General features: G+C 47.1%; 10 protein-coding genes and 1 non-coding gene across 12 annotated transcripts; 5 read left to right on the forward strand and 6 right to left on the reverse strand.

Moving 5' to 3' along the window:
* The first annotated feature begins 49 nt into the window (after positions 1-49).
* On the forward strand, positions 50-4,351 carry BDCG_08372 (monocarboxylate permease). The gene is made up of 7 exons (XM_045424147.1): positions 50-376; positions 447-531; positions 702-860; positions 958-2,585; positions 2,682-2,788; positions 2,885-3,468; positions 3,573-4,351. Exons 4-7 carry the CDS (start codon positions 2,219-2,221, stop codon positions 4,003-4,005), a joined length of 1,491 nt encoding a protein of 496 aa, XP_045272928.1. The 5' UTR covers positions 50-376; positions 447-531; positions 702-860; positions 958-2,218; the 3' UTR covers positions 4,006-4,351.
* Positions 4,352-4,456: 105 nt separating this feature from the next.
* Positions 4,457-11,314, forward strand: BDCG_08373 (kinesin family protein). The gene is made up of 3 exons (XM_045424148.1): positions 4,457-5,435; positions 5,570-5,979; positions 6,041-11,314. The coding sequence occupies exons 1-3, from the start codon at positions 5,111-5,113 to the stop codon at positions 7,745-7,747; spliced, it is 2,442 nt and encodes an 813-aa protein (XP_045272929.1). The 5' UTR covers positions 4,457-5,110; the 3' UTR covers positions 7,748-11,314.
* Positions 8,261-9,178, reverse strand: BDCG_08374 (alcohol dehydrogenase; the record flags this gene model as incomplete). The annotated part of the gene is made up of 2 exons (XM_045424149.1): positions 8,261-8,940; positions 9,055-9,178. The coding sequence occupies 2 exons, from the start codon at positions 9,176-9,178 to the stop codon at positions 8,261-8,263; spliced, it is 804 nt and encodes a 267-aa protein (XP_045272930.1).
* On the reverse strand, positions 10,412-11,049 carry BDCG_08375 (HHE domain-containing protein; the record flags this gene model as incomplete). Its single annotated transcript, XM_045424150.1, has 2 exons — positions 10,412-10,723; positions 10,819-11,049. 2 exons carry the CDS (start codon positions 11,047-11,049, stop codon positions 10,412-10,414), a joined length of 543 nt encoding a protein of 180 aa, XP_045272931.1.
* An 872-nt stretch (positions 11,315-12,186) lies between the features above and the next one.
* BDCG_08376 (protein transporter SEC24) lies at positions 12,187-16,349 on the forward strand. Its single transcript, XM_045424151.1, has 5 exons — positions 12,187-12,512; positions 12,578-13,274; positions 13,327-14,973; positions 15,036-15,605; positions 15,753-16,349. Exons 2-5 carry the CDS (start codon positions 12,696-12,698, stop codon positions 15,762-15,764), a joined length of 2,808 nt encoding a protein of 935 aa, XP_045272932.1. The 5' UTR covers positions 12,187-12,512; positions 12,578-12,695; the 3' UTR covers positions 15,765-16,349.
* On the reverse strand, positions 15,592-17,324 carry BDCG_17781 (uncharacterized protein). The gene has a single exon (XM_045426847.1). It carries the CDS (start codon positions 17,308-17,310, stop codon positions 16,885-16,887), a length of 426 nt encoding a protein of 141 aa, XP_045282528.1. The 5' UTR covers positions 17,311-17,324; the 3' UTR covers positions 15,592-16,884.
* On the reverse strand, positions 16,248-16,349 carry BDCG_17782. The gene has a single exon. It is a non-coding gene; the product is annotated as a tRNA-Pro (tRNA).
* BDCG_08377 lies at positions 16,464-21,162 on the forward strand. 2 transcript variants are annotated; one of them, XM_045424153.1, is made up of 7 exons: positions 16,464-17,747; positions 17,849-18,266; positions 18,850-18,983; positions 19,045-19,240; positions 19,313-19,694; positions 19,796-20,143; positions 20,272-21,162. In XM_045424153.1, the coding sequence occupies exons 3-7, from the start codon at positions 18,874-18,876 to the stop codon at positions 20,298-20,300; spliced, it is 1,065 nt and encodes a 354-aa protein (XP_045282530.1). In that variant the 5' UTR covers positions 16,464-17,747; positions 17,849-18,266; positions 18,850-18,873; the 3' UTR covers positions 20,301-21,162. The 2 variants fall into 2 exon arrangements, with proteins under 2 accessions (XP_045282530.1, XP_045282529.1); XM_045424152.1 differs by having other exon boundaries at positions 18,641-18,983; positions 20,272-21,123.
* A 69-nt stretch (positions 21,163-21,231) lies between these two features.
* Positions 21,232-22,088, forward strand: BDCG_08378 (uncharacterized protein; the record flags this gene model as incomplete). The annotated part of the gene is made up of 3 exons (XM_045424154.1): positions 21,232-21,432; positions 21,524-21,691; positions 21,765-22,088. 3 exons carry the CDS (start codon positions 21,232-21,234, stop codon positions 22,086-22,088), a joined length of 693 nt encoding a protein of 230 aa, XP_045272933.1.
* Positions 22,089-22,785: 697 nt separating this feature from the next.
* On the reverse strand, positions 22,786-24,000 carry BDCG_08379 (uroporphyrinogen-III synthase; the record flags this gene model as incomplete). The annotated part of the gene is made up of 2 exons (XM_045424155.1): positions 22,786-23,585; positions 23,721-24,000. 2 exons carry the CDS (start codon positions 23,998-24,000, stop codon positions 22,786-22,788), a joined length of 1,080 nt encoding a protein of 359 aa, XP_045272934.1.
* Positions 24,001-24,416: 416 nt separating this feature from the next.
* Positions 24,417-26,115, reverse strand: BDCG_08380 (NADH-ubiquinone oxidoreductase 40 kDa subunit, mitochondrial; the record flags this gene model as incomplete). Its single annotated transcript, XM_045424156.1, has 9 exons — positions 24,417-24,515; positions 24,586-24,921; positions 24,988-25,146; positions 25,201-25,342; positions 25,409-25,500; positions 25,571-25,665; positions 25,740-25,802; positions 25,873-25,886; positions 25,955-26,115. The coding sequence occupies 9 exons, from the start codon at positions 26,113-26,115 to the stop codon at positions 24,417-24,419; spliced, it is 1,161 nt and encodes a 386-aa protein (XP_045272935.1).
* Between the last annotated feature and the right edge of the window lie 931 nt (positions 26,116-27,046).

A 27,046-nucleotide genomic window follows, 5' to 3' on the forward strand; every position in this document is an offset into this window, starting at 1 on the left:
GATCCCTTGGCTAAGTTGGCTTGCATTATTGACAATAGCCAAATTTATTCGGGAACAGCAGAGGATTCTGGCATAACTACCTACTAACTATTATTCAGAAGAATAATGACTTGTTTGTTACCTCCTGCAGCCAGCAGGTAATTAGTTAATGTACTGTATGTTCCCTCTCTCCTGACTAGCACCCTCAAATTTGGACTTCGGGGAGCAGAGGAACACAAAATACATAATATATCTGCCGGTCAATCTGATACACGCTCGCTCCCTTATACAGATACCTCGGAATTCGCTCCTTTTGAAACTTCAGATGCCAGATTCCGCCGCCCTGCCTGCTGTAGTGCCTGGTTGGATAAATCACAACTGAGAGGCTTTCGCCGCGGTTAGGCCCCATCTCACCAATCTCACCAATGACGATGGTGTATTAGCCAACTAACTGTATATAACTACAGGTTAGGCGAGCTACGGATTTAAGAGCTGCTGTCTGTGTCTCCACTCTCCGTGCGCGCGGGCATTGCAACCTGCCGATTCATAGAGGTGAGGTGATATCCCAACTGAATCCAACATCCAACGGAAGAGAGACGAGCAACAGTGTTGCCCCACCCGGCGATCCTGCGTCCTTGTCCATCAACGTACAGTACACATAGTGCTATCGTTTTTGAGGAGACGAACACAAGAAAAGCAATAATGAGTAACTCTGTATCCAGGTTTCATCCGGCTTCTTCGCGACTTTGGTCACCCGCTCCCGGACCTGGCCTCGCGGCTTCAGACATGGCAAATATCTGGCCCAACTCAGTCCCGGCTCCCGATAGATGTGATTCCCCTCTCTCTTGCAAATCCTACAGCGATTCCCAGTCGGCATATTGGTTCGTTTTTCCCGGACTCTCAAAATCAGCCCCCTCCCAAAAAGATTTCAGCCCTCGTTTGAGGTTTCTGCTATAGTAACCTGGTTGGCATGTTAAGGATCCTGCGAATTTTCTGATCAGAGAGCACGAAGGCCAAGGACTCTGCCCAACCCTCGTCGGTTAGTGACAATAGGCGTGTGTACGTATAACACAGGCGTACTTCGTACATGAAAAAAAGAGTACCACCGCAACGCTCCACGCGCAACATGCTCAACGTTCTGGTCAAAATTCGAACGACTGGTCCTGCACCTCATAGACGTTCAGAAGCTATAGCAAAATGGCCAGCTCCCGATGAGGATCTTAACGCTATTTACTGCTGTGGCTAGCTTCTGAGAGCTTTCGTATAGGCCGATATTCGTACGGTTGCTAGCTATCAGAGATTTGAGGACGGGATAAAATTATGCAGCATCCCACCATGCCTGGTTCCGAATAGTTGATTTAGCGGCGTTGTAAATAATACCGGCATATCATGTAGTCATCTACTCCCGGTCGATGCTGAGGGGGTGATAATTCTGCCTTTTTTAGAGCTACAAATGTTAAGTTACCATCGATCGATCAAGCACGATTTCTCGATTTTTCGGACTTACAAAAATGGAGAGCGCCAAATGCAATCACCCCTTCTGGCTTCCTGACTCAAAACACTGGAGCCTGTGTCTCAATGCTCGTGTTTTTCACGGGCGATGCTCCAGATTCGCCCCAGACTGACTGGGCTTATTACTCAACTCCCCGGAAGCCTCAGTCGGCTTCGGACTGGAAAGAACTCAACTGATCAATAATACACCCCCAACGCTAAAAAAAAAAGCAATTATTAATCGGATTCACACAAGTTCTCGGGTTTCTACCTATGGCCTTCCCAAGGTTGCCACTATTTCGTTCTTGATATGTGCCCGCTCCCTCCCAAGATCTCCGAACCGAGCCCGCACGGAGCCATACATAGATGTACCTGATGTACCTTTCAACCGAGCTCGGTCGATCCCCTTGGATTTATTTCATTGATATCTGTTTATAATATTTTCTATTATATTTTCTATTTGTTTATACCCGCTTCGCCCGCCAGCCATATCAGGCTTTTCCACACCCGACTTATTGTATATCGTTCTCCGATATCTCCACCACCTTCCTTATACTTTTCCTCTCGTTCTCCGAGAGCCTGTATCAACGGAGATAAGAGCCGATCAGCCGAACCTTATTGTTTTCATGGTATAAGTTGTGTGAAAACACCCCCTGTTTTCAGTGTTGTTAACCGCCGATACAATATATCCCGTACCGGGCATTACATATGTTTCTGCTTTGAGGACATATCTCTCAAGTTTCTCAGGATGATGTCGAATGACATCGATAATGGACGAGCAAATGGCCATGTCTGGAGCGGGGAAACCGAGCTAGATAGGGAACTGAAGGCAGACGGGTTTCCTCCGTCGTCAAAATCAAGTCTCACTCACTTGGGCTCACCACCTCCAGGCCGAAAATTGAGCAAAGGATCAGATAATCTCGGTCACGATGCCTCAGATTCCGCGTCAACAGAACACCCTGCGGACAGGGACCCAGAAAAACAAGAGGGAGAGGCCGGCCATCCCGTGAACCCCAAGATAGATCCAAGCGCGTTTCCTGACGGCGGTATTGAGGCGTGGACTGTGGTTTTTGGTGGGTTCTGTTCTCTATTTGTGAGCTTCGGATGGATCACTTGTAAGTCGACGGCTTTCTTTTCTCTGAACTCTCAGAAATATTTTTCTTGCCCAAGTGAGAACAAGTCCCCAGTGCAGTGATCTAATGTATGTTTAGGTATCGGAGTGTTCCAGGACCACTACCAGAATAACCAGTTGAAGTCCTACTCACCAAGCACTATTGCTTGGATCCCGTCCCTTGAAGCTTGTATGATGTTTTTAGCCGTATGTCAAAAGGGATATCCATCCTGAACCATGACAAAATATCAGCGTATCAACGTTATGGCTTGAAGCCGCACTGACCATGTACTCTATGAGTAGGCCCCTTTTTGTGGCAAGATATTCGACAGTTATGGCCCTCGATACTTAATCATAGGCGGAACCTTTCTCCATGTCTTTGGTCTGATGATGACTTCCATATCAACTAAATACTATCAAATCCTCCTAGCCCAAGGGATCTGCAGTGCAATTGGCGCCGGGGCTCTTTTTTATCCTGCTGTCAATAGCATCTCAACGTGGTTTTTCAAGCGACGAGCACTCGCGCTTGGAATTTCGGCCAGTGGTTCAAGTGTCGGAGGCGTGATATACCCTATCATGGTAGCTAGACTAGTCCCACAGGTGGGATTTGCCTGGGCGATGAGGATCTGCGCCTTTCTCATCTTGGGGTTATGCGTTATTATAAACCTGACGGTAAAGTCGAGACTTCCACCGCAACCGAGGCCCTTCAAATTTAAGGAATTCTTGACGCCTTTTACCGAGATGCCATTCCTCTTGACCACGGCGGGTGCATGGTTATCATTCTTCGGGCTATACTTACCGTTCACATTTATCGTTTCGTTTGCCCGCCACTATGGGATGTCTCCACACCTAGCAGGCTATCTTGTTTCGATTCTGAACGCATCCAGGTAAAATGTTTTCCAGCACAAGGAACCCCCCTCCCGAATATCCCCTCTCAAACCTCCATTAAAGCCGCGACTTCAAAATTGATATTAACCAAACGACCATCTAGTACGTTCGGCCGTATCCTACCGGGCCATGCTGCTGACCTTTTCGGCCGTTTCAACGCCATGATAATAACCTGCGTGCTGAACGTCGTCATGGTTCTTGCTCTCTGGCTGCCCGCCCGTGGCAACATCCCCGTTCTCCTCTTTACCGCCTTCTTCGGCTTTACCTCGGGCGCATTCGTTTCCCTTGGCCCAGCCTTGGTAGCGCAGATTTCCGATGTGCGCCAGATTGGTGTACGTACGGGTGCGATGTTTGCAGTCTGTTCCATTGCCAGCCTCACAGGAAACCCTATCGGAGGTGCCCTGGTCGGGGACATTGAACAGCCGACATTCTGGCGGATGCAGTTGTTTACGGGAATCGTTATGGCGGCAGGGACTGTGGCTTTTGTTCTTGCTAGGTTGAAGGTGACTGGTATGAAGTTGATGACAAAGTTTTGAGAAAAGAAAGGTTGGGTGAACGAGTGGCGCATAACTACGTGAGCCCTGCTGGTCTCTTTTCCCTTCTCTTCGGTTTTTGTTTCCCCAGATTATCGTCTTAATTTTCGTCTTTTCTTGCTTTATATCCTTTTTTCCCGTTTTTACTTTATTTTATTTTCTGCGTTGTGGGCGTTGGCCGCGAATTCTGTTCCTCAGCAAAATACCATTCTGCACAGTTCTCGACTCGTACAGTTGTCATTCCCGGAAATGTATATAGAATATATAGAGAAAACAGGTGAGAAATTAATGATAGACAATGCCTTTTCCGGCATCTATGATCAATTTGGCAGACATCACTGGGGGTGGATGTGTTTCTAATTCGTCTAGGTATCGTCGCGATATTGGCAGTGTATTTCCCGTACGTGTCCATTCAACGTTGGTATAGGAGTTCCAGGGCCTTCGTGCAACCCTTCAACCAATCTCAAGATTCCTCAGACCAAAATCATTTCTCATCGACAATAGTTGTGCTGTTCAAGTCCACAGCCGATGGAATGACTAGATGTCGGACAAAACCCCCTACTTAGCTTCCCCGTGCTGGTTGCCCCGACAACACGCCCCCGAATATCCATCCTCCCCACAAATGCATTTTGAGCTGATGCTTTTGCCTGCATCGACAGATAGACAGGATCTTCCGGGTAGCAAAGGTAGGTATACACAGTGGTTTTTTTTTTTTTCTTTTCTTTTTCTTTTCCCCTTTCTTTTTCTGTTGTTAGTTGAATGTTGTTTCTTTTTTCTTTGAGTCGACGAAGCCCCGTATATTTCGTTAGGATTGCTTTTTTTGACTGTTTGTTGTCCGCCGTTGTAATATCTCCAGCGAACAAGCCCACGAACACGGCGTGAGTGACATGTAAGCTGTCGAGATTTAGTATTTGTGGATTTTGGCTTTTTGTTCTTCTTTTCGTTATATTTCTTTCTATATCAATTTTACATCCCTTTTTCGGCATTTGAAATTGGCGAATTTGAAGTCAAGCCGAACGAAGAGAGTTACGGAATTCGTCCCCGAAGTACTTCGTACCGATATAAACAACATATCCCCTCCCTTCGATAAGTCCCATACTTCGTAGTCATGAGCGTTCGCGTCATCGCACGAATCCGCCCGCTGCTCAAATCGGAGAAGGAAAGCGATATCATCGTCCGCTCGGGAACCACGGCGATCTCCACCACAACAACTACACAGCCGCTATCCACTTCCAAGAGTGACGCGAAATCGACGAAGACGACGGCATTGAAGGGCAAAAAGCAGAAAGATGGCGCGAAAACGGCTCTAGCGTTGGATCGGGATAATCTTGTCCGGATCCCGAATCCGAAGAATGAAGGGGAGGAATACAGTTTTCAGTTTAATGGAGTGTACGGGGCGGACGTGTCGCAGCAGGAGATTTTTGATGGGGAGGGTGAGTTTTGTCTGTAAATATATTCTGCTTACCTTTCCCTGTCATGCTCCTATTTTCATGGAGAATAGGGCAGCTGTTTTATTTTGCTGAGACAGGGACGAGAAGGCGGGAAGCTAACCCCAATGGCTCTCCAGTTGCCCCTACGATAAAGCATCTTTTCAACGGTTTCGACGTGACGATATTTGCTTACGGAGTTACGGGAACTGGCAAAACACATACAATGCGCGGAGGAAAGAGTCTACATGACAGAGGAGTTATCCCACGACTCCTGAGCGGCATTTATAGGCGCAGTCGTAAGATTGAGCGGGATAGTCAGGGTTCCACCAAGGTGGATGTGGCCATGAGCTACTATGAGATATATAACGACAAGGTGTTCGATCTTTTTGAGCCACCAGAAAAGAGAACGGCTGCGGGTCTACCACTGCGGGATGCGGGTGGAAAGACTGTAGTAGTTGGGCTGACCGAACGCCCCTGCACGAGTTTGAAAGAGTTCGAGACGTTATACGATCACGCCAATGTGAATAGGTCAACTTCAGCAACGAAGGTGGGAGAAGTAAACCAGACAAAAATCAATAAATAGTCATGCTAACAAGTTATAATAATAGCTAAACGCTCATTCGTCAAGATCTCATGCAATCCTCTGTGTCAAGCTAGTGGTTACCACTGCTGAGCAGACCCGCGTGAGCCTTGCATCGTGCATTGATCTTGCTGGATCCGAAGATAATCGTCGAACCGACAATGGCAAGGAGCGCATGGTAGAGTCCGCAAGTATAAACAAAAGCCTATTTGTACTTGCTCAATGCGTCGAGGCAATCAGCAAGAAGCAATCCCGAATCCCGTACCGTGAATCGAAAATGACGAGGATATTGTCTTTGGGTCAAAACAATGGGCTGACCATCATGATTTTGAATCTCGCTCCAATACGCTCCTATCACCTTGATACGCTCAGTTCGCTCAACTTTGCGAACCGTACGAAGAAGATCGAGGTCCGCGAAATAGAAAACGAGCCCATGTTCAAAGGGCCTCCACGGCCAACTATTCGGGGATCAGGGGTCACAGGGCCAGGAATGCACCGACAACCTTTACGGCCACTCACTACTTCGATTAATGCAAATATAGTATTACCAACTACAACTGATCCATCAAAGACAGCAGAAGCCAAACCTATTAAGGCGTTCTCTGTGTACTCTGACAAGCCCCAGTCGAAGCCACCTACCAACGTCAAACGGTTTGATCCTCCAAAGCGATCCTCGCCATTGAAACGCAGATCTGATGCAAGCGGTGTTGGCACCTTTCGACCATCAAAGGTGTTTCGGCCTGCAGCTGCTGGCTCGCATACCTTAGAAGGCATATCTGCGGCAAAGATAGAAGAAATGGTGGAGAGAAAGGTGGAAGAAGTTCTCGCTGCTCGAGCTTTGAACGAGGCTGAGAAGCAACGTGACGCCGATCATTCTTCCAGCAATGGGCTCAATGAGCAAGTGCAACGCCGACTTGAGCTACTTGAGCAAAGGATTGAAGGGAAAGAGGATGTGAGAGCGGAAGGGTTATCCTACCTCTTGATGGGAAAACAGCACCAGTCACGCGGCGAGGATTCCTCAGCTCTAAGGATGTATCAGTTGGCCCAACCATTTTTCCCCAGCAATGAGAAACTGGAAACTAAAATAAAGGCTTTGAAAGAGAAGTTAAAATATAAGGGACAAGAACAACTGCTGTCATTTCCAGTCGCGGAAGAGAGTCGGGATACCGGACCGGAAACAAAGCGCCCAAAAAAGCGAAAGAGGTATGCGAAAGACGAAAGTTTCAATTCTGAATTTCATGCTGATGATGACGACGACTACCAACCATCCGATCCGAATGAGCAATTCAGTGATGAGGAAATCACTATAACTCATTCTTATACCCAGCCGTTAAAAAGATCTGCGGCGCCTAAAACTAGCAAATCTCGAAAACAGGCATCTCATCCGCCGTCCACTTCCCTAACACATCAAATACCATCGAAAAAGGACGCAGACGTAACTTCTGAGGAAACACCTGATTTGGAGCTTACCCCACGCACTAGCCACATCATTTCAACAATAAATACCAGGAATGTCAATCAAATAAAGCTTCTTCGAGGCGTTGGGATAAAGAAAGCCGAGGCCATCGTTGACTGTCTGTGTGAAATGGATTCATTGAATGCTCAAGATAATGATGAAAACGACAGCAGCGCTATCGGTGGCCGGCCGCAAGTACAGATACGCAGTTTAGCGGAGCTTGGGAAGCTGAAAGGGGTTGGTGCGAAAACTGTGGAGAATATGAGGAATGCGATTTGAGCAATATTCCGTGGCCCCTAATTGTTACGGGGGGGGCGAAGACTCGAGCTGTCGACGCCTGTCGTTAAGCAAGTAGGGGGGCATTAGGGATAGGGGCAGGTCTACGATTTGTTTTGTTTCTTCGCCTTCTATTATTTTGCGCGGTTCCAGAGATATGTCTCGCACTTGACGTCTTTTTTATATACCTTTATTGTCCTCGTAGTAGTTTCGCATTGCTTCACATGCATATTTCTCATTATCTTTATCATCATCGCCCTTCAAGCACGGCGTTTTTGGAGTTTATATCATTCTTTGATCTATGATTTTTCTTTCTTGATTGTCGAAATGATACCAATTGTGTTCTTGTTATAATGTAATTTTTACAGTCTATCATCCCTTCTATTGAGTGGCTGATATTGATTCTGGACAGAAAATATTGAGCATGACTTCCAACCACACCAAACCAGCCATGCACCAATTTCCGGCCATAAATTATTCAGCTCAAGAATGGAAACTGAGTGATGGAAAGGCTAACTACCAAGCCGTGTGGCCCCCATCAATAACTAATGAACTCCCTGTCATGAACCTACTCGCCTCGCTCAACAAAAATATCGCCGCTCCGGTAAACTCTACCGGCTTCGCCAACCGTCCTAACATATTCTCCGACTCCCAGGTCTGCCACAGACCCTCCACCTTCTCAAAAGTTTGCTGCACCATTGGCGTCAGAATATGCCCTGGACATAGTGAATTAACCCGAATACCTTTCTGGCCCCACTCCATTGCCAGGTTCTTCCCTAGTTGGATAACCGCCGCCTTGGATGAGTTATACACTGGCGCATTCATCCCCTTGTTGGCCACGAGGCCACTCATACTCGCCACGAGCACAATTGAGCCAACACATTCGTATTCCATCATCTGCCTCGCAACCGCCTGCGCTGTCATGAAGAGCCCCGTGTAATTAATGTCCATGGTTTTTGTCACATCTTCGGGCGAGTAGTCGATCGCGTCGGTGAGTTGGAGGATACCAGCTGCTGCCACGAGACCGTCAAGGCGCCGCTGGCGAGATGCGATTTTCCGGATGGTTTCTTGTAGACGTTCTGAATCTCGCACGTCAAGGTGATGGTAGTGTAGCGAGCCGATGTGTTCGCGGCAAGCGAGTTCTTGCGTCGCTAGGAATTCTGAGTCCGTATCCTGGAGGCGGTCTAGGCAGTTGACTTGGTTGGGGAGAAGTGGGATCAGTTATCTATAGTCAAGGGTTGCGTTGGGCAGAGGTTTGGGGATATATTTGATATTCCAAATATTCTCTCTGCCTAAGTTGTACGACTCACCTTCCGCGCCGGCTTCTGTCATCGCCTCTGCCATGCGGAGTCCCAGCCCTCTGCCACCCCCTGTGACAATGTATACTTTGCCCCTAAGGCTGAATTGGCGCATTGGGACGACGGCGGACGTCATGTTTTCCGGGTTTCTTACAAACACTTCAAAAAAAAATGTGAAAATTAAGGAATTTCTACTTAGTCAAAGGAAGAATAAATATTATGATTCTGATTTTTCAGTTACTGTCGTTTCGGATCAAATACAAACAGCGGGGAAATGCACACCCCCTTTTATAGGATCATAGATCCTCTAACATGAAAAGTAAAGGGAAACGGCGGGCACATAACGCTCCCAGCCCAACAATGCTTGATTTCAAGCAAGGAACACAAAAGGATGCACGCTCTAATTGAGTATACGGTGGGTGGGTTAAGTGGGTACAAAATTGACGGTATCGTGTTTGGCGTTGCCTGAGAAAAAGCTGATTACATCCTGCCTATAGTTCTGAAAAATATGGAGAAATCTGTCGCGGAACTTTTGGGTTGCCAGCACATACGTAAATGTGACATATGCGTAGCACATAATAATTGTCTTTTGCAAAGAGCTAGGATGGTTGGACTTAGCTGATGTTGGGATGTATGACGTCACATCACTGCTGCTTGGGGACACAGTGCTTGTGTTCAACATTTTGTATAGGGCTTCTGCTTCCTTGCGTGGATGATAACTGAAAGAGGTGATTCGCAAGGTTGCCTAGCATTTTCTTCCCTTTTGCCGAATTGGGGAATTGCTGCGGATGAGATGGCGGCTATAGCGTCTGACAGCACCAAGCGGAGATGGAACTGTTCCTGACACGGAGTTTGATGAGGTCCGGCGAGCTTCGGATACCCTGAGATTCAGTAAGATGACATTTCGTAAAGGGCATGATAGAGAAGAAAAGCATTTCGTTATTTGCAAGAAATATATTCATTAAACAGTTTCAAAAGAATGTCGACTACGGTACTCTGATGTTCTTGCCTTGAACCCTTTTTGAACATAATAAACCCCGGCGTGATTAGTGTAAAATATGCCCAGGGAGCTGCAATACATTGCGTTTGGCACGAGCCTTGCTACAATTTTTTGGTGGTGATAATTTTTTCAAAAAGCAATTCCATAAAAGGGAGCTCCAAATTGGTAGATTCTCAGGGTCTCTGCTTTGCCTTTTTCGTTCTCTGACGTGTTTTTACCCCGAAAGCTTCAAGGGGGGTTCAAGGGGAGAATAGGGACAGAAGAGCAGTTTTCCAGCCTTCAGTTTCGCCAGGCTTTATACACCCAAATTTCGAATCCTCTGTTAGCTGCGGAAACCGTAAACCATCGTGAGAAGCAAAGGATTCCGTTTTAAGGGAGCCTGCGGAAAGTATCCGCAAGTTTATCAACCGGCGTCATGACAAACGCAGTCACGTTCTCAAAGGCAGGATGGTGGGGTCCTGCAGGGTGTAGGCGTGTTGGAATGAACAACTTCGTTTTCTTGAAAGATTTGGAAAGCCCTTCGCTATCCTCACTGCTGATTGCGTCCTCAAGAGCAGGGAGATCGTCCTCCTCCTCGTTTCTCATGTGCGTGGAGAGATTGTCCATGAGAGAGTTGATTGTCGGCTCGAAGTTTGCATCTGTCGGCTTCAAGGATTGGAACTCCAATAGCTGATCTTTGGTCTATTTGTTTCCCTCAGTATTAGCATTCATTCATTGTTGCCCTGCTTTTTATCAAATAGCTAGGCGTCCAAACATAGCTATCTCCATTCTCTTACCTGCTGATGTCTCTCGCGATCCTTATCTACCCGCTCCTTGCCATCTGCTAAATGCTGTTCAAATGCTGGGTAAAGTAGCAGCTCTTCAGCTGCAGAAAGACGAGCCAACTCCCATACAAACTGGTTTTGAAACCTAGCTTTGATAATATCATTATCGGCGTTGACTATCTGGTTATGGAATGCCTGCAGCTCCCTGTGGTCCTTTTTGATCGAGTCAGATATAGAAACCATGGCGTCGGGTGGCGGCTGGTTGCGCTGGATCCTAAACTCAGAGGTTGAGATGGATTGTATCACTACGGGTTGGAATTCGCTTCAACAAACACAATAACCGGCTGCAGTGCAAGGCCAGCTTTATGATCGTGGGTTTGATGTCATTATTAAGAGAGACGAGTTTAAATGTTGGCAGTCGCTCCGGCTACTTCGCGTCCCACAATATGAATCCTACATTAAATAGCTGTCAGCTGCTGGATGTAATGATGTAATGATAAGGTTTGGCATATTAGAAGGTGAATGATGTAATGATGAACTTATATCTAGTGTCAGCACGAGCACAATGATATCTGTCATTATATTTGCACGTTCTTCTCTTAAAGTGGCTCCATGGACCGCTTGCGAATGAATACCCACCATCCATCTCAGCACGGTATATGCGCTAAAAGAGGGTATCAATTTGCCGGCTTGGAGTGCCCAGGAAGATCTAATGAGACCGTCCGTATGACCAGTTTTCAGGGCTTCCGATATGGGAATGGCATGAAGAAATCGTCTCAAGGCTGAGCAACCAATATTTTCCTTTCCATATCTGCTTGTTGGTGAACAATAAGTGTGACTGAGTTCACACGATATTGACATCCCTTGTTGAGCTTCTCTAATCCAATTAATATCTCTGAGTGACCCTTTGCCTGAGTCTCTCTCGCGATGCTCTCGAAAGCCTCTAACACAGTGGGCAGAGTCGTCCTCGATGCGACTCTCAACCATTGTTGATACGCTTCATGCTTCGTGCAATGAACATTGCGTGTGGGTTTGGTGAGGGATATTTCTGTCTCTGAATCTAGGGACAGTTAGTTAAGCGTTGCTGTAACGCCCGCATTTCTTGTCTATCCTCTCGTAGCTGGCATCAACCCTAATTCCATCAGATGTATGTATCTCTAATGCTTTTCGTGATAAATCTAGTGAGGATTTGTTTCTGAGTATGTGACCTTACTAAAATAGTCTTAGTGTAATGCCGGATTTATGCTGGATTTGCTATAACCTAAGCCTAAGCCTAGTTACCTACTGAGAAAACTCAAGGCTCAAGCTCAACGTTTAAAATTTAAAAAAAAAAAAAAAAGAAAAGAAAAGAAAAGAAAAAAATAAAATAAAATCAATTGTCCCCTGTTCTAGATGCCGCTGTTACAAGTACAAGTATAAGAATAAAAAGTACATACGTACAAACACCTTGGGTTCCGAGGCAGGTCCATATAACTACTCCGTAGCTAGAACCGCAGCCGCAATTGACGAGTTGTCAAACCAGCCAAACAGTGCAAATAAAGGCCACCGTACATCAGCAACACCACCAACACCGCCTTCTCCTGGCTTTGCTGCAACCAGCGCCTGAAGCCACGTCGACCCCATCTTTTCATTCAACTCTGCCACATCTACCTTGTGTCTGCTGGGGTCAATGTGCACTATATACATTTATATTTGGTCACAAACCCGTAAGAGCTCCAAATCCCCCGTAAAACGTCCCGAATATGCTTGGGTATTGACAATAGGAGTATAGCTAACTAGGTCGTCGTCCCATCTCCACGTCCCGCATCCCCCCCATTTTACTCCACAAGAGGGGTTCGAGTATTTTCGTGGACTCCCTATAACCGCCGGAACTAGTTTCTGCATTTGAGATGGCGGCACCACAGGGAGGCTTTCCTCCTGGAGGTCACCCCCAAGATGAATATGGCCAGCAACAACCTTACGTTGACGAACAGCGCGGAGCCACAGGCTCTCCGGCTCACGCCGATGCGCCAGGCCACGGGCCACATTCCCACGGCGGTAAAAAGAAACGAGCATATGCTGGCCAGGCTTATGAGTTTGGGGTAGGTCCTAATGCTGCCTTGGGTGGACAGTTACAAGGTGGTGGAGCGCACGGCGGATATCCCGCGTCGCAACAACCCCAGGGTTATCCGCAAGGTGCTTATGGGGCAGAGCCAGCCCAAATGACTTCTCAAATGGTTGGCCAGCCGGAACCAGTGGCAGTTGGGGGATATCAAGCTCCAGTCGACTCCTATCCTTCCCAGCCTGCCAGTATGGGTCAAGTAACCCAGCAGATGGGACAGATGAGCATGGGTGGTCAGCCTGCAGCGCAGATGCCGGTGCAAAGAGGTGTCCCGCTCAATACGTTATATCCCACCGACCTTCTTACACAACCGTTCAATGTTGCTGAACTAGACTACCCTCCTCCGCCCATTGTTTTGCCTCCCAATGTGAGTGGACATCCTCTGTACCTCGTCCATTTTCCGGGCTAACCAGTTCCAGACCAGCGTCACCCCTTCTCCAGATGCGAATTGCCCTCCAAAATATGTGCGCTCTACTCTAAATGCTGTGCCGACCACTCATTCTCTTTTAAAAAAGTCTCGTCTACCATTTGCCTTGGTTATCCAACCTTACGCATCCCTCCACGACACTGAAGACCCGATTCCCATTGTGTCTGATCAAGTAATTTCTCGATGCCGACGATGTCGTTCCTATATCAACCCTTTCGTCACGTTTCTTGACCACGGTCATCGCTGGCGCTGCAACATGTGCAGCCTTACCAATGACGTTCCTCAAGCATTTGATTGGGACGCAGCCTCGCAAAAGGCCCTTGATAGATGGCAAAGACCAGAGCTAAACCATTCTGTTGTGGAGTTTGTGGCGCCTCAGGAATATATGGTCCGACCACCACAGCCCCTCGTTTACCTGTTTTTGATCGATGTCAGTTTCGCATCTGTCACCAGCGGGCTTTTGGCCACCAGCGCACGCTGCATCCGCGAAAGCCTTGATAGAATACCCAACGCAGATCGTCGAACCAGGCTTGGTTTTGTTGCTGTGGATTCTAGTCTCCATTACTTCACTATACCAAGAGATGGCTCGGAGAATTCGGACCCGGGCATGTTGGTTGTTAGCGATTTGGACGAACCTTTCCTCCCAATTCCTGGAGATCTATTAGTCACACTCACAGATTGTCGCGAAAACATTGAACTGTTCCTGGATAAACTGCAAGAAATGTTCCAAAATACGCAGAACAATGGTTCATGTATGGGTTCGGCCCTTCGAGCCGGCCACAAACTTATCGCCCCTGTTGGCGGAAAGATAACGGTATTGACAGCGTCGCTTCCCAATGTGGGTTTCGGAAGTCTTGAAGTGAGAGAGGACAAGAAAGCGCTTGGAACTAGCAAGGAGAACACTTTGCTACAGACAGGTAACAGCTTTTACAAAAGCTTTGCCGTCGAGTGTTCGAAGCAACAGATTTCCGTGGATATGTTCCTGTTTTCTTCGCAGTACCAGGATGTAGCATCGCTTAGCAACCTCCCCAGATACACCGGCGGCCAAACATACTTCTACCCTGGCTGGAATGCTGCCCGAAGCGAAGATGCAATCAAGTTCGCCAAGGAGTTCTCGGACTATCTTTCAGCAGAAATCGGCCTGGAAGCTGTGTTGCGTGTGCGCGCCACGACCGGTTTAAGAATGAGCACTTTCTACGGCAATTTCTTCAACAGAAGCTCAGATCTCTGCGCGTTCCCCGCTTTTCCCCGTGACCAAGCATATGTTGTGGAGGTGGCCATCGATGAAACCGTCACGAAACCGGTAATTTGCTTGCAGGCGGCTGTCCTTCATACAACCTGCAATGGAGAACGAAGGATTAGAGTCATTACATTGGCCCTACCCACTACGCAGTCTCTCGCGGATGTCTATGCTTCAGCAGACCAATCGGCGATCGCGACCTACTTCAGCCATAAGGCTGTCGAACGTACTCTTGGTAGCGGTCTTGATCAAGCACGTGACGCACTTCAGTCCAAAATTGTAGAGCTATTGTCAACATATAGAAAGGAGTTGGCGGGCGGAAGTGTTGGAGGTGGAGGGTTGCAGTTCCCCGCTAATCTACGAGGATTGCCGGTTCTATTCCTGGCACTAATGAAAAATGTAAGAACACATATGTCCTTAGCCCTATAACCACAAGTCACGAACTAACCAAACGTCAATAGATCGGCCTTCGAAAATCTACTCAGATCCCAACGGATATGCGATCGGCGGCCCTTTGCCTCCTTTCCACGCTACCACTCCCTCTTCTGATCCAGTATATCTACCCGAAACTATACTCGCTTCACGATATGCCCGACAATGCTGGCGTACCCGATGAGAAGACCGGTGAAATCACCCTACCACCCCCTTGTAACCTATCATCCGAGCGCCTCGTGCCATATGGCCTCTACCTCATCGACGATGGGCAGACGCAATTCCTCTGGGTCGGCCGCGACGCTGTTCCACAGTTGCTCTTGGATGTCTTTGGCATCGCCGATAGGACACATGTGATGGTCGGGAAGCAATTCTTACCTGAACTGGAGAACGATTTCAACGAGCGGGTGCGCGCCGTCGTGCAAAAGAGTCGCGATAAGCAATCTCGTGGCGTTGGTAGCATTGTTGTTCCCCACCTTTATGTTGTGAAGGAGGATGGGGAGCCTGGATTGCGCCTATGGGCGCAGACTATGTTGGTTGAGGATCGGGCTGACCAGGGAGTCAGTTTGCCGCAATGGATGGGATCGTTGCGGGAGAAGGTATGACCTTGATTTTCTTGGTCCTACCCTATCATGCATCTTCTCTGTTGTCATTGTTCTTTACTCTTGTTCTTCGTTTATTTTCTTCCCTTTCATAGCTTCCATGTTGAGCTAACTAACTTGTGACTTTTTTTTCGGAATTTACAGATTATGCAGTAAAGGGACGAGAGTTGATAATCATACATCATGTTTTATGTGTGTGAGAGAGAGGGGGGGGGGGAGGGGGCCAGGGGGAATAATTCCCTCCGTCTCGTCGTCATAATCCTCCAGGCTAATTAATCAAAATCATATTCCGCATTCGAAGATGAAAAAATACATTCCTGTTCCAATGTTAATTTCTTTCCTTTTCACCAAGTTATATATAACCCAGTTCTAACCTTCGAAGGGATATAATAACTTTTCCCAAGTGAAACAAGATTAACCCCTCATGCAATGAACGTATATTTTGTCCTCAAAAGTACTCACAAACCCGTCTTGAAAGAACATTTTTTGTATTTACATTAAAACAAGAGGAAAGAAGTAAAGGAGCGGAAAGTTATAAACAAACCAAAAATGAATTTAAAAAGAAAGAAGAAAAAGACAAAGAAAAAGAATCATAACAATGAAGAACAGTAAAAAGAGTTAGAAAAAAACAGATCAACAGGGTCTTGCCGCGACTCGAACGCGGGGCCTCTCGCATATCAGATTAAGTGCACTCAATCGGGCGAACCCGAAGCGAGAATCATACCACTAGACCACAAGACCGTTTTACTAGTGACAAGATTTGCCCTGCTAATATTTTTGTTCAGTGTGTTCTTCCTTGGGTCCAAAAAAGTAAACTTGAGTGTGTGGAACGCATGTTTCATTATCCTTTTGTATGGGGGAGGCACCGCGCTGTTTCATCTATTTATCCTCTGAATGCTCTGGCTTTCATCAGCTACGAAAACTTCAGGTCCAAAATAGGAGAATATCGCTGGATGCGTGGACACATTTTTTTTCCGATTTTGCATTGCCTCTAGCGAAGACGCACGCCGGTGTTTGGAGAGATAGAAGAAAAAGGGACACAAGCACGTAAGTGTATCGATCGACAGAGCTGTTCAAAACCAGCTGCTTAATTCAGAACTCCTGTTCATTATTCTCCTGGCTAGTCCCTGTTGCGAATGGAGGAGGGGTTGGGAGTTTCAGGATATAAATAGGTTTTCACGAACATAGTCCAAGGGGCGAGAGCTAGTACAGGATAACTCCGTAAAAAAGTTCAAGTTTTCCCGGGAGCGGAGCATCTTAATATTTTAAGGAACTGTTAGGTACTTAATTGTCGCAAGTCATATAAAAATTTGTCCATCCAATGTCGATGATGACGGTTTTCCCCCGCTCCCAGCGTCCCAAGTGGTGTGTTTTCGGACCCGCGATTGGGCCAAATGCTAGCTTGCCGGCTGAATCCACAGGTCGAATGGCATCGCGGAACATCCGCCCCCATTATTATCATGATTTTCTGCTGGTTTTTAACTTCTCGGACACGGAGCAGATTGGGCGGGAGTAGAGTAACCGTTAGATACAACGGCGTTGTTCTATTGAGGACTGCATTGGGGCTGGTGCGGTGTGTGGAGTGTGGTGTGGTGTGGTGTGGTGTTGTAGTGCGGTGTGTAGTGTGCGGTGGTATGGTATGGTTTTTGGTGTGAGATGTCTGCCCCACCACGCTCTGAATAACCGCCCGCGCCCGCCGCATGTTGCTCGTTCTCCTGTTGCTGTTTGATGTTATTCATATTATTAGCTGGACACCCGTTTAAGTATCTAGACGGTTAGCTAATTATTTTTTTTCTGCTGCGGCCTTTTGGGAACAGCGTGTGTGGGCGGGTAACTAACTAACAACTATTTCATGCCCTTGTTGGAACTTTGGACTACATGTTTATTTATGCGACCTCTTCCAGACCGCATCGGCGCCATCAACCCCGTGCAATAGTTGAAAACCCTCCAGAATACTTGTGATAAGGCAAGATATCACACCTCACGACTGGCAACTGTGTCGATTTGGGTATTATTTGGCCATCTCGGTATCGTATCCAGCGCTAGTCGAGCCTATCGTCGTCCCCCTCCACGACTCGCCCAATCGAGTAAATATTTATTCCTCTCACAATATCAACGCAGACCGAGCAACACAGTCAGGTATGACCATGAAACATTTCCTCTCTGTCCTTTCTCCCCGCCATCCTGTCACGGTAGATTGCTGCCATCCATTCACGGCCACAATAACTAACTAGAGGTAGTTCTCCAGGCCATATTCACCATCAGCAGTTTCCCCTCTCTCGATTACCCCCCTCGTTCGCGGGTCTTCCTTGACACTCGAATTCCACGGCTTTTTCCCCTACGGTATATCCCCAAACTCGATCCATACATCCATATATCCATATATCCAGTCGCATTCGTCCGATCTGCGTTACATATCATAGTAAAACAAGGTCTCAGTCCTGGTGATATCTTGCCGCTTCTAACTATCTCACATCCTCCCAGGGACTTCTCCTCCTAAATACCCTATTCTATTCACATATAAGAAAAGACAACAAACAACTGGCCTGTTGAACTTAATATCAATTCAGGCAGTGTTGCAAACAGGAAATCACAATTATATCTCCAGGAGGAACTGAGGATCAACAGAGTTGCAGCGTTGACTCTGCGTGAGAAAGTGTAAGACAGTTCTCTCAACTTGCTATTCACCTTCAAATTACTCCTTGATCTGTGCACTCATGTTTGAAAGAGTTCATTGTTCATGCCAGAATTCTTTCAGTTATCTTTCTTTTTTCTTTGATATTTCTTTTTGCTTTGCCTGTCATGTCTTTTGTTCTTTGAGCCTTCTATTCCCCCCCCTCCTCCCCAGTTTGTGCCTCTGCACACAGCTATTTCGCAGTATGAATCAGCTACAGCGAAGCTTGTGGGTCCCGCAGTGGCTAAACAAATATACCAAATGCCTTGTGACGCGTTTGAAGACTGTATTTGGGGCAAGTTCCCATTGTCCTCTGCATAGACTCGCTCTAATTGTCTTTCTTTACCTTCGGTTTCAGGCTTCGCAGATATTCCCACTCACGTTAAGCTCTGCTACCATTGTTCAATTTTACCCCGTGATTTGTCACCATGAACTTCTTGATTTAACAACTGCGCTCGATCTGCTTATTTTAAATCAGCTTTTTGCCTACGGCTGCCCGACCTTGATCTCTCCTTCGTTAATGTCCCACTTTCGTCACAATTCCGACTGCTAACCTACTGGGTTTAGTCATCAGGATCTAGCACCATCAGGATGGTCCAGCCACCAAGTTCTCAAGGAGGGTCGAGGAAGATATCGTTCAATGTTTCCGATCAGTACGATATTCAGGATGTGATTGGGGAGGGCGCGTATGGAGTTGTCTGGTTAGTTTAGCATACTGTCGCCTTGGGGAGTCTGTAGCCCTGACAAGAAAACAAATGCTAGCTCCGCACTTCATAAACCCTCAGGTCAGAAAGTCGCCATAAAGAAGATCACGCCGTTTGATCACTCTATGTTTTGCCTACGCACGCTGCGTGAGATGAAACTCCTTCGATACTTCAATCATGAGAACATCATCTCGATCCTGGACATCCAGAAGCCCCGCAGCTACGAGACCTTCACTGAGGTGTACCTCATTCAGGTACGACCGCGCGAAACTCCCGAGCTTTGTCTCCATGCGCATAGCTAATTATATAATTCATTTTTTTTTCAGGAACTCATGGAGACAGATATGCATCGCGTGATTCGTACCCAGGACCTCTCCGATGACCATTGCCAATATTTTATCTATCAGACCCTGCGAGCCCTGAAGGCTATGCACTCTGCAAATGTTCTTCATCGTGATCTGAAGCCCTCCAACTTACTCCTGAACGCAAATTGCGACTTGAAAGTTTGTGACTTCGGTCTAGCCCGCTCTGCGGCTTCCACAGACGACAACTCTGGATTTATGACAGAATATGTGGCCACCCGTTGGTACCGTGCACCGGAAATTATGTTGACCTTCAAGGAATACACAAAAGCCATTGACGTTTGGAGTGTTGGTTGCATATTGGCGGAAATGTTGAGCGGAAAGCCGTTGTTCCCCGGCAAGGATTGTAAGACTTGCCCACCCACAGTTCCATGAGATGATCTATTTGTTTCCCTGTCACACTTTGAAAAAAGAAAATATAGAAAACTGACCCGTTGAGCCAACCAGATCACCACCAACTTACTCTCATCCTGGATGTCCTGGGAACACCAACCATGGAAGATTATTACGGCATCAAGTCACGTCGTGCTCGGGAATACATCAGATCCCTCCCCTTCAAGAAAAAGATACCCCTGAAAGCCCTATTCCCCAAGACCTCCGACCTAGCTTTGGACCTGCTCGAGAAACTCCTTGCATTCAACCCAGTAAAACGTATCAGTGTCGAAGATGCTTTGCGCCATCCTTACCTGGAACCCTATCACGATCCAGAGGATGAACCAACCGCTGAACCGATCCCAGAAGAATTCTTCGATTTCGATAAAAATAAAGACTCTCTGAGCAAGGAGCAGCTAAAAGGTAAGAAAGTTTTCTCACTACCCTTCTCCGTTGATTTTTTTTTTTTTTTTTTTGGGGCTTCTATTTCGTGTCGTCTGTTGTTCGTTGATGATCAGTTGTTAACTAACCGGGCATCGTCTCACTAATAGTTCTTATCTACGAGGAGATCATGCGGTAGGCGGTGACAGAGTGTTCTTTGTTCTTTTTTTTTTGTCTTTCACATGTACGCAAGAAAATAAAACACGAAGAAAAATGAAGAAGACACAAAGCTACCACCCCTCCTCCTTCCGGCCCTTCCCATTTTCTCACAGCCCCACGTCGTCACACATTGAGTCTAGCAAACGTTGGCGTTTTTTGAGTGAGTGCGGGCTGCGGGCAGACATGGCAGACAGATACAGATCATTTGAAAGAAGTACATGAATATATCATGGCTCTAAAAGATCCGATTTTGATGGAACCAAATGGCTGGTTTTTCCTTTTTTTATTAAATTTTCTTTTACTCTTGCATGGTTAATTATTTTAGTTATGCCTGTTTGGTGTACAATTTTTTCTAATCGATTTTTCGTTATTTTCCCTATGACCTTGTATCTCGGTCCGTATTTCTTTCTTTTTTCTTTCTTTTCTTTTTCTTTTCTTTTTCTTTTCTGTCTTTTTTTCTTTTCTCCCTTCTCTTCTCTGTTTCCCCTTTGTTGCATGTTCCTTTCCATTTGTTCTATCCGTTTTATACAGTTGCGGGTTTTGCAGTCTAGCATAGGAATAATTCAAGGCTGGGCCAGCTAGCAGAGCATCTGGTAAAACTTGACCAGGTAATAATAAGCGTAACTAGTTGACGGGCTTCAAGAGGACGAAAATCTTAAGCACTTAATTGTGACATTGTGGTCGCCCCTAATCACCCTTGACCCCGAGTTCGAAAGTCGTTGATACTCATTCTTAACATAACTACTCCTTGTTCCAATTCCGAGCGGGTAGCTATTGTTAAACTGGACATCGCTCATTCGCAATTAATATAAATTGTAATTAATTAAGAATAAATCTCCGCAGGGGATAAATACAAACCCAGTGCCTCTCCTCTCCCATCCCCAGCCCCCCCACTAGTCTAAGATCAAACCATGCCACCACCAGCAACAAACCTAGCCTCCCTCCCGCCCGAAATCGCCTATCTAATCCACCTCGCTCTCCGATTTCACCAGCCTATTTTCCCCAATCCAATCCACCCGCTTCTGCCATGCTACCTTCAGCACAGGCGCCAACGGCCTCTCCATCCTGCGCTCCATTCTGCAGCGAAAATGCGCTGCGCTAGAAACGCGCAAGTATGGCAGCGTGCTGCGCGACTTGTTTGACATCGTGCGCTACGCTGCTGTGCCCAAGGCGTGAGCGCAAGTTGCGTTTGACGAGTGCTAGGGGCAGTTTAGGGAGAGGGAGATTGAGGAGATGTTGATCCCGGTTGGGATGGCGCTGGCATGGTCGATTACTTCTGCTACTACTACTGCTTCTACTTCTGCTTCTACTTCTGCTTCTAATGCTACTGCTACTGCTGCTACTACTGCTGCTAGTGCTGCTACTGTTCAAGTACCGAGGGAAGAAGGACTGCTGCAAAAACAGAAGCAGCAGGGCCAGGAACAGGCAAAATCAAACCGCTTAGATGAACCCATTGCTCTTCTGGAAGATATCTGGAAAGGATCCGCCCCGTTCGGATGGACGCATCTGTCTGCTTTCCCTTTGGGAGTTTCCCCTAAGGGATGAGCAGGTCACTGTGCCAGCATGGCCCTTAATGTATCCCGTTGCGGCGTCCCTGGTGAAGCTGGAAGCCATGCTACCAGGGGCAAGAAGTGGTGGCAGTGACAATGACAACGTTCACGCCAATAATGGTGATAACAACAATGATAATAATGATGATGAATATGTTCGATTGCTAGTCAGGAAGGACATCCTCAAAACGCTGCAGCCCACAATACGACACTCTTGACGTCGCTGTCATCGCCGGGATCGATATCTACATCGACACGAGGACGTATCGGGATGGCTTATGAAGATTTGGCGAGGAATGGTGTGCAGTTTATGAATGACCCGCGACAACTCTGGCACTAGGGTGCATCCGGTGGAGTAGAGAGATTTGGATACTGTGCGAGGCCTGTGGGGAATCTGTTCATTTTTTGGATGAGGGTTGGGAGTCGGCCCAGATTCCTCCTGCCTAGGGATAGATTGCCTGTTCGTTGATTGATTGGGATAAAAGGGGAGGTTTGGGGCGGAGTGGGCATACCGGTCGGTATGGCCATGGCCACCAAAGACGGAGGCTAGCAAGGGTCGGTTTGTTTTGAAATATTGTGGCAAGACGATGCCGACTCACATTCGCCGTTAGGGAGAAGGATAGGCTGAGAAGAGGAGATGGTCTTGTTAACCGTTGGATATAGACCTTTCTTCTTGCATTTCTTCATCCTTGGTATGGGAATAATGTGAGCCGGATAAGGAGCATCGCCGCACACCGATGTAAATCTGTGGTTAGAGGTGCATACCATATAGGGCGGAGACGAGGGTTATTCTAGTATTTATATACGGCCAACCTTATACATGAAATATACATTTGCATTACTATACACGATATATTGAAGTATACAAATCCAAACCACATTGGACTTCTACATTCCGTCCAGGCGCCCCTATCCTTATCTCCCCCTTTTCTCCAACAAAAACTTCTCAATCCCCTTCCCAACCCCTTCAGGGCTAGGGATTTCCGCACAGACATCCGGCTCCACCCCATACCGCTCACGTAGATGATCCCTCGTCGTCGGCCCAATCGTTGCGATATAGCAATCTCGCAGGGCCCTCTCAATTCTCCTTGCCTTCTTCTCCTTCTCCTCCTCCCCCCCTTCACCGCCTGGAAGCACACCAAGCGTTCGAAGCATAGCCTCACAACCCGTAGGCGAGAAAACAACAACCCACATAGGTCGTTCACCAGAGTTAACATTCTCACCACCATCCGCACCACCACTGCTACCACTCTCTAACCTTCTCCTCGCTCGCGCATCCCCCAGCGCAGCCGCAAACATATCCTCAAATGACTCCATAACCCCCGTCTCATACACGATCAACTCTTCAACCTCTATCCGCGTCTCTGGGGGAAGTGTGTCTGCCATGAGTGTTTTGGGGATGATATCTCGGTGTTGCTCGCCAATGAGGAATAAAAGGGGTAGTTTGGTCCTTTTCGCTGTCGTTTTTTCGCAGCCATCAGCATCTTCATCAGCCGCTCTTCTTTCTCTGTCAGCATGGCTCCTTCTTCTACTGCTGTGATTGGCATTATAGTGGTCGAGGATGATGTGTGCGAGTATCTCGCCCGTACCCGCATCGTGGCCCATGAGTTGGGAGTGGGGGAGATGCGATTCGCGCAATATATTCAGGGAGCGGTAGGTGGCTGGTCCGACGCTGTAGAGGAGGAGGGATTCAGAGGCCTTTGTAGATGCGGTTTCTGTTCATATCCGTGAATCATCTCATGTGTTAACAAATATACTTCTCCGGTGGAATATAAACAACAGGTGTGTTGTTTTAATTGTATTTTAATTGTATTCCATAGAGAGGAGGGGTGGTGGGGAAAAAAGCATACCCCCTACCTCATCCATAATGATCCTCGCAAACCCCTCCACAGCTCTCTGACTCGTAAATATCAGCCCGCCATATTGCTCCCTTATCTTCCCAGAAACGAACAGGTCCCTCACCCTCCGCAGACTTGCGTTGCGAAACTTATGTTCGAGGACGGGGACGAATATGGGGTCATAGCAACCCGATGCGGAGAAATACTCTTCGTATCCGTCCTGAGGGGTCGATTTGGTCTTCAGGAGGAAGATGGGGGTTTTGGACCGAGTGGTTGGGGAAGGACTTTTCATGATGGTTGTGGTAGCATTAGAAAAATCAATGGAGAGAGGGCCTCAAGTTAATTTGTTGCTGGAGGGCTGATGGATTGAACAAGGCAGGAATTAGTTATGTTGGTGTGGAGGAGTTTGATATCAACGTTCAGATAGCACGTCATTGGTGATTTTCCTTCCCTGGCCTTGCAACATCATTTTTAAATGAATTGCAAAAATGATATCCAGCAAATTACATAGGGAGATTAGATAGAATAAACATGTTTATTATTCTTATTATGGACGTTTCGGTGTTTAATTTTAACTTACACTTCGAACGATTCTGTGCGTCTACCTGATCACATGAAACTAAACTAAATGAAACAAAGGAAAACTGAAATTGATTTGCGTCTAGTGAAGTACGAGTATATACATGTTCTAGGAAAAATACTAGCTGTCTACTGGTCATCGAGGACGTGCACATATTTCTTGTCTTCCATTCTCTCTCGCTCTGTAGCTGGAGGGAGATCGGCGTACTGGGAACTTCGGTAACCTCGCTGTTGAAAGAGAGTAAAACGTAAGTATTAGGGTTAGAAAGCGAACATCCTGAGTGGAAATTTTACATACCAAGTAATGGAAGGTCAGATTACTGATTTCAGCAGGTTCAATGCCCAGATCTTTGAAAGTTAGGGCAGATGGGTCGATCTTCTGGTCGATGAACTCCATCTCAACCTCATCTGCGGATATTGTCGGCCACCAGATGAGTTTGTTGGCCCAGTAGGCCGCTGGTTTCATGATGCGTTTGGGTACGTTGAGATGTCTGCGCTTCTTGATGATTTCACGGTCGACAAGCTCGGCAATCTCGGCGGTCGAGTAGTTCTTTGGTCCGTACAACTCGTATGTCTGCGCCACGGATGCATCGGTGAACAGCATTTTCTCAAGAGCATAGCCAACGTCAATAGCCTGTTAAGGGGAGAGATACATTAGTTCCAGTGAATCTTCAGGAAATGTACGGAGTTGAGCACCTACATGGACTGGCCAATATCTCTCCTGCATATGATTAGAAGTAAACAAGTTGGTTATGCCGGCTAGCTTGTGAAGCAAGTTATCCTCGAACCCAAACATCGGCGCCGGTCTGACGATGGTTGTTTCCGGGAATATGTCTCTAGCTATCCTCTCGCCGTGAGCCTAATGGAGGAGTTAGTAGATAAACGTTTGACTGCTCTTCTCCCGATAACGTACCTTAGTTCGGAAGAACTCAGAAGGAGAAGACACATCGGCATTGTAGGAAGAAACGTGGATGAAACGGTCAACGTCATATTTGGCAGTAGCTTCCGCAATCCTGGCTAAGCCGTCGACGTGGACATCCTCGTAGGAGAAGTTCCTATGGAAGGATGCTCAGTATAAATGCAAATTATTCATGGAAGATATCTACAGAACCACCACATACTTTGTCGGATATTTTCTGCCCACAAGGTTATAAACGACATCCGAATGGCGCACGCTCTCCTCAATTGATTCCGTGTTTCGAAGATCGTACTCCTATACAACGCAGGCGGGATGAGCAGGTGGGATCAAATAAATATGATGGCATTCCCCGACTAAATCTCACCATGAAGACAACTCTTCCTAAATCGCCGGTAACCTTCAAGTGGCGCTTTGCCATTTCCTCTCGGTAAGGGACGATCACAGTACATCCTTGGCTCGCTATATACCGTATTCTCCGTTAGTTTTTACAGTCCGTTTCGACAAGTGGTCGCCAAGGGGTTGATATGCCGTACCAAGTCTGTTCACAATATAACGACCCAAGAAACCCGTAGCACCGAAGACCGTTGCGGTATGTCCTAAAAGAAGAAAAAGACTACTCAGTAAAATGAAGCCCGCGCGAGAGCAGCTGCGAGAGAACTAGAATACCTCCGAGGGACGAGCTGTACGAATTGAAACCGATTTAGTTAGCACACATGTTACAACCGAAATGAAGCCATTGGTTCCATACCGTCCACCCTGAACCTTAAGAATTGGCGTCCCGGTTCGAGTGATGTAGACATCTTGTAAATTTCGGCGCTGGATGTGAGGTTGAGCTCTAGCTGATGGCAGTGGGGTGGTGATGGCTGCCCGCGAGCTCCAGGCGCCCTGGATGGCGCGGCACTTCTGCATTGCAAATCTGATCAATTGACCATGTGTATGACGATAATTCGAAAAATGGAGTCTGTGAGAAAAACGCCAGGGGCGCAATGGCGGCAGTCAAGTAGCGCTCCTGCGGCGTTGTGTGTAATCCGAAGCTGGTCAACTTGGATTGTCTGCCGCTGTCTGTTCGGGCGGAAACGATGGGTAAACCAAGCCCGTCCCAAAGGGGAATAGTCCGGTCTGCTTATGTAACAAGTTCTCGAGAGGCTCTCCGTCGTGCCAAGCCTCTCCGAACTGCGCTCAGTGAACTATAAAAGTAACAAAACAGTCCTCTCCATCCGTTTCTTCTTCACTTCTTTAGTTTAATTCCAACATACGTAATCTTCCCCCCAGCTAGGCGTTTCGAGCCATCCTGGTTAAAATCGCTATGTTCCCTCCGCGTTGTCGCTTCCTGCTATGTTACGGGAGGTCGTGCATGTTGACTGAGCACAGCACGCACTGCAAGCGAGACCAGAGTCAATATGCCATCACAAAATCCGGCGAACCCGATGTTTTCCCTTTCACTATGCGAAACCTACAGACCCCGGAAGCGAGAGCACAACGTTTCGGTACCTAGAGGACCTTAAAGGCTCATCCATATTAAGGAACAGGTCAATCAATTGCTCGATGCAAGCCACTAGAGACTCTAGAGAATCCTCTTTTGCCTGGCACCGGGCGCCCATACCTACCAGGATAACGCTTGCTTTGCTATTAGATATGTCAGTAGCAATGGGGAGAATACAGGCCGTACTATTAAGTTTCTATACTAGCCGTCAACTATATCAACCAAAGAACTGGGGGGAAGCACCAGACCATAGATGCCGTACGGATAGAGAACAGAGTCTCCTACTTCAATATGGGGATCCATCCTGAAATGTCCGATGTATGTACAATGTACATTACAATGTACCTTCCAATACCA

This window comes from Blastomyces dermatitidis, assembly GCF_000003525.1.
Source record: "Blastomyces dermatitidis ER-3 genomic scaffold supercont1.11, whole genome shotgun sequence".
Lineage (NCBI taxonomy): Eukaryota > Fungi > Ascomycota > Eurotiomycetes > Onygenales > Ajellomycetaceae > Blastomyces > Blastomyces dermatitidis.

What these genes read in the sequence shown, in the direction of transcription:
- BDCG_08373 (XM_045424148.1), top strand. Translation starts at nt 5,111, where the DNA reads ATGAGCGTTCGCGTCATCGCACGAATCCGCCCGCTGCTCAAATCGGAG. An exon ending in GGAGATTTTTGATGGGGAGG is followed by an intron (nt 5,436 to 5,569) that starts GTGAGTTTTGTC and finishes ATGGCTCTCCAG; the next exon opens with TTGCCCCTACGATAAAGCAT. An exon ending in GGTCAACTTCAGCAACGAAG is followed by an intron (nt 5,980 to 6,040) that starts GTGGGAGAAGTA and finishes TTATAATAATAG; the next exon opens with CTAAACGCTCATTCGTCAAG.
- BDCG_17781 (XM_045426847.1), bottom strand. Translation starts at nt 17,310, where the DNA reads ATGCGGCGGGCGCGGGCGGTTATTCAGAGCGTGGTGGGGCAGACATCT.
- BDCG_08376 (XM_045424151.1), top strand. Translation starts at nt 12,696, where the DNA reads ATGGCGGCACCACAGGGAGGCTTTCCTCCTGGAGGTCACCCCCAAGAT. An exon ending in CCATTGTTTTGCCTCCCAAT is followed by an intron (nt 13,275 to 13,326) that starts GTGAGTGGACAT and finishes AACCAGTTCCAG; the next exon opens with ACCAGCGTCACCCCTTCTCC. An exon ending in TCCTGGCACTAATGAAAAAT is followed by an intron (nt 14,974 to 15,035) that starts GTAAGAACACAT and finishes AAACGTCAATAG; the next exon opens with ATCGGCCTTCGAAAATCTAC.
- BDCG_08377 (XM_045424153.1), top strand. Translation starts at nt 18,874, where the DNA reads ATGGTCCAGCCACCAAGTTCTCAAGGAGGGTCGAGGAAGATATCGTTC. An exon ending in GTTGTTCCCCGGCAAGGATT is followed by an intron (nt 19,695 to 19,795) that starts GTAAGACTTGCC and finishes TGAGCCAACCAG; the next exon opens with ATCACCACCAACTTACTCTC. An exon ending in GAGCAAGGAGCAGCTAAAAG is followed by an intron (nt 20,144 to 20,271) that starts GTAAGAAAGTTT and finishes TCTCACTAATAG; the next exon opens with TTCTTATCTACGAGGAGATC.
- BDCG_08372 (XM_045424147.1), top strand. Translation starts at nt 2,219, where the DNA reads ATGATGTCGAATGACATCGATAATGGACGAGCAAATGGCCATGTCTGG. An exon ending in CTTGTATGATGTTTTTAGCC is followed by an intron (nt 2,789 to 2,884) that starts GTATGTCAAAAG and finishes CTCTATGAGTAG; the next exon opens with GCCCCTTTTTGTGGCAAGAT. An exon ending in TCGATTCTGAACGCATCCAG is followed by an intron (nt 3,469 to 3,572) that starts GTAAAATGTTTT and finishes ACGACCATCTAG; the next exon opens with TACGTTCGGCCGTATCCTAC.